This window comes from Megalops cyprinoides, chromosome 16 (genome assembly GCF_013368585.1).
Source record: "Megalops cyprinoides isolate fMegCyp1 chromosome 16, fMegCyp1.pri, whole genome shotgun sequence".
NCBI lineage: Eukaryota > Metazoa > Chordata > Actinopteri > Elopiformes > Megalopidae > Megalops > Megalops cyprinoides.
Genome location: NC_050598.1, coordinates 3,655,996 through 3,664,747, shown reverse-complemented (window position 1 = coordinate 3,664,747; position 8,752 = coordinate 3,655,996). Strand labels below are relative to the sequence as shown.

At 44.7% G+C, this 8,752-nt stretch overlaps 1 protein-coding gene across 1 annotated transcript in view; it reads right to left on the bottom strand.

The window, feature by feature from the left end:
* Positions 1-1,797: 1,797 nt before the first annotated feature.
* wdr44 (WD repeat domain 44) overlaps positions 1,798-8,752 on the bottom strand; it is a 28,249-nt gene continuing 21,294 nt past the window's right edge. The window contains exons 15-20 of the mRNA XM_036548887.1: positions 7,825-8,016; positions 6,014-6,115; positions 5,256-5,371; positions 5,025-5,152; positions 3,826-3,963; positions 1,798-3,053 (exon numbers count right to left, since the gene is read on the bottom strand). Of these exons, the coding sequence (XP_036404780.1) occupies positions 2,965-3,053; positions 3,826-3,963; positions 5,025-5,152; positions 5,256-5,371; positions 6,014-6,115; positions 7,825-8,016 (765 nt within the window). The 3' untranslated portion in view covers positions 1,798-2,964. The remainder of the gene's footprint in view (positions 3,054-3,825; positions 3,964-5,024; positions 5,153-5,255; positions 5,372-6,013; positions 6,116-7,824; positions 8,017-8,752) is intronic.

Here is an 8,752-nt window from a genome sequence, read left to right as displayed (position 1 = left end):
AAAAACAGGAGGTAAATTCAGACCTCCATGCTGTCTACAGCCTTCCAGCCAGAAGAGTCACATGAAATCTGCTTACATATATTACTGAGATGTGCTTGGGGGAACAGGCTTCTTTCACATTATATTACACTTGCTTAGCAGTCATTTTCCTTCTGAGTGTCATGCATATCTTAGTTTTTATAGTATCTATTTATCAGACAAACTTGTAGAACAGCTCAAAACACACTACAGAGGTCACCCCAGATAAGACAAGGTTTCCTGGGAGGCTGAACTGTTGTGTGCGATGTGTCAGAACAGGGAGCTTCTGAGGTCAAGCTGGCCCTTTTGGCCACACAGGTCCTGCTAACTGCAGCAAGCAAGGTGGACAAAAGCTCCAACAAACGAGTCTGTCTCGCATCTCTACTTTTTCACAGCAAAATGGATCTGGCTGGTTATTCTACCGATGGGACCAGAGACAGAAACATGGAAGCACTTGATTGGCGGGAGCCCCTGAGCAGAGAGGGGATCTGACAGAGCAGGGATCAGGGAGAGGAAGCAGGCAGACTGCAGGGGAAGCTCAGGCCTGGTTAATCATGCACTGGAGGTATGGGGCAGAGCAGCTGACAGACAAACAGGCACACGGGACAGGGGGAGGCCCAGGCTGCAGGGGAGAGAACACTGGCCCGCACCGCTGCCCCAGGGGTCGTCACAATGCTGGTATCCTGAACTTCAATGTGACATCAATTCGGTTTTGAACATCCCAAAATAGAGCACTTTTCATTATTAAGGTTGGGTTTGGGGCTGGAAAAAGTGATTCCAATCAGCACTAGAAAGTGAGTTGTGTGTATGGTGTCCCTACGTGGACATAAAGGGAAGCTTTTTTGTGAGTAACTGACTGTTTACATTTACATGTTGACTGTTGTACGTGAACGCAAAGACGAAACTTTCATCATACAAGCACAGACAGCTCTGAGACGCACTCTATTTCAGTAATATCAGATGCATTATTAATGAAGCTCGGAAATGTTGTATCGTGGTAGCATCTGTGTTTTTGACAGCCTTACCCTCACCCTGGACACACAAACAAAAGGAGGACGTGGAGGAGTGGATCTGCAACACAGATGGATCAGCAGGAAACGCAGGGAGGGAGATTGCCAAAAGGGGTCCTGCGTAAGGCCATTCATATTATTAAGGAATGTAGAAAGATGTGGATTGATTCTCCACAACAGAACAGATTCAGAGAAGAGGGAGAGCATTAGAACCAAAGCCTGTACTTGGATGAAGCCCAAAACCATGGCTACATCCTAACTACAGGCTGATTAAGGGTGATAAGAATAAGGTGGGAGATGACTGTAATTGAAGGATCTGAGACTGGGGTAAAATAAAAGGAGTTACACCAGCAAAGACTTTGGACTGCAGCGGGCAACCAGCAGCCATCCATCATCCCTGACGCAGCTTGCGCAACTCCTGCTGCTCCTGCAGCGTATCCCCATGGCAACATCATCATGTAGTCCTAGGCGCCATGGCAACCTCCCCATGCAGCCCTGTGTTTTTATCCTTTTAAAATACCCTGCGAACCCCATCTTTGGCCCACAAGCTCTGCTGGCTATCACTGAACTACTGTGCTGAATAAATGACTTGAATCACAGCAGTACAAAAAAGGCTTAAAGTTACAGCGGGCAAATTCCTTGACTGACATACAGTATATTAATGGCTGCATATTAATTTATTCCTTCCTGGCATTATGAGCATTGCAATTTGAAGACTGAAATATAGAGGCTGTCTGCAACAGAACATCAGAACAGCAAGGCTTTGGTGATAACTTTTATTATTGAGGATTTTTGTACATTTTCTCTTAGTCGGCACATCTTTCACCATCGATAACGAGTTTCAGGCACAGTATCCTTCACCGTTACGTCATTGGCTTCTCCTTTACCTGCTATTTACAAGCTGTGACAAGCTGTATTTTGGCAAAACTCTGGATGAAGGGCAAACTCAACAATGAATGATATATATATGTATATATATATATATCTCAATGGTTCAATGGTTTTTTTACAACAATCTCAGAAATTAACACAAAATTGATGATTGAGGATATTGAGCCTGCAGTGACAGACACTGAGAGTACGGTTGAGGTATCCTGCTGACCATGGGGAAAGGGGGAGATGGGCAGTGCTTACGGTGTGGAGAAAGGTGTTTGATTGGTCTATATTGAAAGGGAGGAGATGGGAGGGGCTGAGGGTGTGCCAAGGGAGGTCATGGGCAGTTCTTCCAGTGTCTAAAGGAAGGTTAAAGGCAGAGCTGACAGTATAAAAAGGGAGGTGACTGGTGGGCCTGTAGGTGGGCAGGGCTGATGTAGGGAAAGAAGAGTTATAGGCAGGGCTGACATCATGGAAGAGGAAGCCACTGGCAGGTCAGCCAGTGTATAAAGAGAGGTGGTTCTGTATGGAGAGGGAGAGGATGGGCAGGGTGGCTATTATGTGTAGAACCGATTTGCTGCCTCCACTCTTTCATCGTCTGACCCGACTTTACCTGACCTGTGGTGATGCTTATAAAAGTAGCACTTAACACAGGCCCCCTGCGTCTCTTCCTGTAGGCTTAACGAGGTACATGAAAAACCTGTGAAAGATATGCTCCTCTTCCCACCTTCCACCATCAACATAAAACAAAACGACCAAACAGAAAGGATTAAAAGGCAGAGTCACGTATGTGTCACAGCGTCAGTGTTCTGTCCATCCCACACGCTCTCACCCTCTCGTTCGGGGACTCCAGGCCCTTCGCAGAGTCCGCGACAGGAAAGGGGAATCCGCTCAGTCCCGATCGGCTGCTCACCGATCGAACTGTGCCCTCCGCTGGCAGAATTGCACACCACTGTCACTCCCAGAATGAACAAACGGCCACTCTACTGCACCGGCTGTCATCACGTCCGAGGGGTGGGGGGTGTAGGGTAGGGGGGTGTGAAGGCGGCAGTTGTGGTTGTGCTTAATACTTCTTCACGTTGACAAACACTTTAATGGCTCCGGTGAAGTCTGCGGAGAGGAGGACCTCAGTGTGATCGGTCTTCAGGGCTCCTGCGGGGAGGGGGGAGATGTTTAATTGGCTGGAACTGCTGCCGAGCGTACGACCAATCAAAACTGCCACAGAAACCACAGCAGTGTGTTCTTTTAAATGGAAAACCAAAGAAGAAGACCAATTTCATGTTTTGTACAGAACATAAAGCAAGTTAAATATTAATGCATCCAATCTATGTTTATTGCAATCCCCACTTTTAAGCCTTGCGGACAACATATGCAAAAGAGAAAGAGCCTTTTGTGATTAATTGAGGTCAGAGGTCAAAAAAATGACCAATTGTTTTCAAACAAAATAACAGACTAACAAACATATTTATAATCTTATAAATATATAAGGCTATCCATTTAAAATCTATTTTTATCAGTGATGAGGTTATGTATGTGTTATGGTAGGGTGGGGGGTCCAAACGGGTTAACTCTGAGCACTTCCGTCTCCTGTGTTGGCCTTTCAGGTCCAGAAATCACAGTAACTAGCCATTTCTCCCACAGATGCTCAAGTACAAAATAGAACTTTTTTGGGAATTTTTGATAAACGCAGGATGAGGTTTAACAGCAGATTGATTTGATAATGGAATGACCCAGAACAGACAAGTCTGACATCTGCTACACAGCTGAACAAATTTGCTTAGATAGTGATATTGAAATCGTAACAGGTGTAGAACACCGCTTCAAAATTTCTGAACACAGCCATCCCATAAAACCATGGCGACAAAGCCCCTTACTGTAACCTGCTCTGACGTACCCACAGTGAACCCAGTCATGCCCGCCCTACCTGAAGGTATGGTCTCGGAGTCGGTTGAATCTGAGCTCTTGCACTCCGCCTCAGACTTCTCCACACTGCCCGTTTCAGGCGAGACGATGAGACCAGGGTGGGGTGCGAAGACGGCTGACGTGACAACCGCATTATGGGCTGCAGTATGGGGACACACACACACGGTTAAAAGCATGAGTGTTAAAAGCCAAAGTAACATTACATCTTACTGTTACTGTTGCTTAATCTCTTAACCCAAACAGCTCTCATAAATTGCAATGTTTATATGATACCTACTTATACAGCTGGATATTTACTGAGGGTAACTGAGTTAAGTACCTAGGTACAACAGTAGCACCCCAATTAGGAATCAAACTGGCAGCCTCTGGGTTAAAATCCCTGCACCTTACAGCTACACCACACTGCTGTCCCTGTCTCATATGTCAAATTATAGAAAGAGCTGTCAGCTCTCCAGGCCAGCATGACTTGCATCATGATGAGTCAGAGGTCAGCACATCGCAAGACAGAACCGGATCTCTGTCGGCAAGCCACGTCACACCTGAGCCACCTGTCACCAACTGTCTCTGCCTGTCCTTGCCCTTCGCCTCTCTCTCTTTGGTGAGAGGAGACACTGAGCTGTGTTTTTGTGATAAGTGACTCACTGTGGAATTTTCAGATCCATTAACAAAGACACTCTGTGTAAACCTGGAAAGCTGCCACTCTACACTGAGGTGCAAGGCTCAGTGGAGATCGACTTCACATCAGGATTTTACTTTGCATATACTTACACTAAGCGCCAGGGTTCATTATCAAGAACAGGCTGCTGCTTGACAGGGGCTGTATGCGGACATATTTGGTTTTGCCACTACGTGTACTGTATAAACTTTAATACTTGATTTTTTACTACATTTTTTACTACATGTCTTGTTTGTCTTTTTAGGAGGGCCTCCTTAGATGAGGCCTTCTGGCTTAATCATAATGATATAGTTATAATAATGACAAAAACATATGCATAATAGTTGCTTAAATTCAAATAGGTTCCTTCCCTTTGTGTATGTTACCATCACGTGGGTCCAAAATAAGGAAGTGTCACCATGGTTTCTGCACTGTCATTAGCATAGGAACCGGAAAGCCCTACCTATCCCCAGGGTAAAACACATGCACAACTCAGGCTTGATCAGGTGGTGTTGGGCCACGGTTGTGCTGCGGTCCTTCCTTACCTTTAATCCCTTCCCAGAAGTCATTGCGGTCTCGCCGTACTGACGTGAACTTGCTCAAGTCGTGGTAGGTGCTCCAGATGTACACGTACTTGTCCTCTGAGCCACTTACGATGAACGAGTAATCGTGACTGAAATAAAAACGGACGATAACTCTTTTTCAGTTTCTTGCATTCATACTAAAAATACCAGCGGTAAGAAAGCTGATCAGCTCAGAAAAGGGCACATTCTGACCTGAAGCTGGCCTTAATCTGACTGCTGCTGTTGACATAGCCCTTGTACTTCATGGACAAGGACAGATCCCTCAAGTCGTAGAGGCGGATCCTGGAGTCATTGGAGGTCACCAAAATCTGTGGTGGAACACAGAGCAGAGTGTGTCAGACATGGCTTTTGCCTGTTAGATACTGTATACAGTCACGACTCATTGGACACAGTGCTGGATTTTCAATAGGCAGCCATTTGCTGTAACAGCAGTACAGGCCTCATCACGGACCTCACTGTTGCATCACTCCTTTAAAATAGAGCTGGTGTCTGAATAACAGACCACCTGCCTGTACTGAGCTTGGCCCATGGATGCATTCAACAGACCTTTCCATGGAGCTCTGCCCCTTAATGGTCACTGTTACTACATGAATTTTTTTCTCTAGCAAGTAGTGAGAGTCAATGGCTAGGAACTATGTCCAGACATACCAAAGCAAATTTAACCAGTTTAACAAAACTTTTTGCTTGGCAAATACTTTGCTTGGTCAAAACAATGTCCTCAGTCCGTGCTATACACATCAGAGTTCTCATGTGCTGACATCTGATCAGAGATGTACATACCATGCAGAGTGCTGACCTGCTGATCTCTGATCCAGGATCAACAGGAAATAGATAGTACAGAATGCATTTTTAATACAGGTTTGACACCTAATTTGCTCTTAGATTATCCTCTATTCAGTCCTGTCTTCAGCACTGAGATTAGGATAGTGTAATAAGGATAGTGATGGTACCTTATTCTCTCCAGGCAAGGGCTCGATCCCGGTGATCTTGCGGCCCACCCGGTTCCTGCCCCGCGTTGACCGCACGTGAATCTGAGTGTGGTATTTAAGGTGCTGGGGGTGGAAAGAGAGCAAAAAATGGGAAATCTACACCTGCATTCTCTCAAGACAACAAGATCTACACTTCAAGCCCCAGCCAAGACACACAATGCAGACATACACGTGATTCAAACATCAGCAGCTGCTTCCTGCTAATTAGACTGTGCCTTTTTGAATTAGTCAGCCTCCTTTAGTCACTGTCACATTTTAGTCATGCAGCTTTATTTAAGGTAGACTAAAAACCTGCATCCATTTTATCATGCTACCTCATGATACAACCAATACATTGGCAACAGTGCAGCCGTACAGTAAAATGAATTACACTGAGGTGAGGGGACCTGTTTCTGACAGTACCACACCATTACATTATAGTCATTTAAGCAGACGTTCTGATCCAGAGCGACTATTTATCCATTCATCCAGCTGGACATTTACTGAGGTAGATGTGGGCTAAGTACCTAGCCCAAGGGTACAACAGCGGTGCCCCTTGGGGATTCAAACCGGCAACCCTGCTCCTTACCACTGCACCACACTGCTACCAACTATACGGAAGTTTAAGCAGGCCACAGAATAAGTGACAAACAGCAACACCAGCTATAAATTGTAACTGAGAAAATTACAAAAGGATTCAAAGAGCTACACATAAAATTGATTCTATTTTTGTCTACTCATATTAGACCGATGTAGGCAACCATTAAAGTGGCTGCCCTCAGGGTCCATTTAAGGAGGACATTGAAAGAATGAAATCAGTGTTCAGATCTAAGCTACAGTTGGGAATAATTATTTAAATCATTATTAGGCTCGTTATTTTACTACATCCAGCAGGCATAATCACTGTTAACATGTCTATGCAAATTGGCCATCTGTTTTGTTGGCAGGTTTTCAGACCTGGTGAGTCCAATTACAAATATTACTGATAGTATATTGGGCCTCCAGCTACAATACTATCTGATGTATGCACTAAGAGTTTGGCGCAACTGCTCGTTTGAGCATCCTTTAACCACATATTTCTGGCACCAGGCTTAATTTTCATCAGAGTCAATCATCCAGAGATTTATTTTGTCTTGCTGTTACCATCAGTGACACAAACCTGCCACCAAACTCAGTCACCACTGAAAAATGTGATTTCATTGTTTTAAACTTTGTATGTTTGTATAAAACCATAAAATGCATCAAAACAACATAAAAATTGAACACATTGAAATGGGTATATACTCAATAACCAGGCTGTTTTCTTATTATTTCCCCCTTTCAGCCAACTTTGGCAATCGCTAATTGTGCCTATTAAGCTTGTTCCATTGCAACAACCTTTTTGCTCTGTCAGAGCACAGGGTGAAATGACACATTAGCGTTCCAGAGCCACTGTTTTTCATGCTTAACATCCTGACAGTGAACTACAGTGCAGTGGGCGCTCACTGCAGTGCTACTCCACTGATACTTCTGCTCCTCTATTAACCAAGCAACTTGCAGAGACCTCTCCTGTGCAGAGTCAACCTTCAAGCCAGATGGTGTTTGCAGCAATACAAACATGCTGCTCACCAGGGGGAAACCGAACTGGGTGAACTTTACACTGCAAGGGCTGCTCGGACAGTGACATAACAATGGCAGGTGCTTATGGACAGTCATTAGCAGGAAGACCTGTGCAGCTGTAATGGCTATGGAAGTGGCAGGAGCCACTGCGGCTGGCAGCCCTGCAGATGCAGATGCAGATGGACGAAACGGACCTCAGTGTCGTAGAAGATGCAGCGTCCATCGTAGGTCCCGATGACGGCGTACTTTCCGTTCTGGCAGAAGTTGGCGGCGGTGATGAGGCGTGTCTGGCCGTCCACCTCGTTCCACAGCGCTACCTTTTTGTCTGGAATGTTCCAGAGCCGTAGCTTGCCATCCAACGAGCCGCTCAGAAAGTACCTATCGTCCTGCCGGGGATTGGGGGGTGGTGGGTGAGATCACAACATGCCCTGTGCTAGAGTGCTCTATGTTCTAGACCTAAGCCAAGCGGAAATGAGCTAAAGGTACATTACATCACACATTACAACGGAGATTAATATCAACAGCAGTATCTACATAAAATCATTAAAACTAGCAGTTGGAAGCCTCCAGAAAATTCCAGAAGCTTACATTAATAGAAAAACTTGACGTAAGATTGCATTTACAGATTAATATCTATACACTTTTAAGGTATGAAATCTGATAATCACATTCTCTGAAAAACGTGATTATTTATAAAACTTGCTTTTACTTGGCAAAGTGCTGGAAACAGCTTTTCACATATTTTATTTTACTTCAGCATTACCTCTGTTAAACCATCATTTTGTTGCAGTTTATGACAGTAATGGTATGAATACATTTGGAGGCTGCTGAAAATGAATGCAAACTGGAAGGGCTTGGTACTGGTACTGGAATGGAAGTCAGTAGGTCATGTAATTACTAATATAGTTTCTGACCTTAACCAAAACAGGACATTTGTGGGACAAACACACACATCATTTCAGTGCTTACTGTACATTGGCATGTGACAAATAAAACTTTGAACTTGAACATGCACACACCTATACAGTGACTTTGGCACACGCACACACAAATACACATACAGACAGTCACTGACACATGCACACATGCGTGCAAACACAGGCACACAGATCACAGATACTC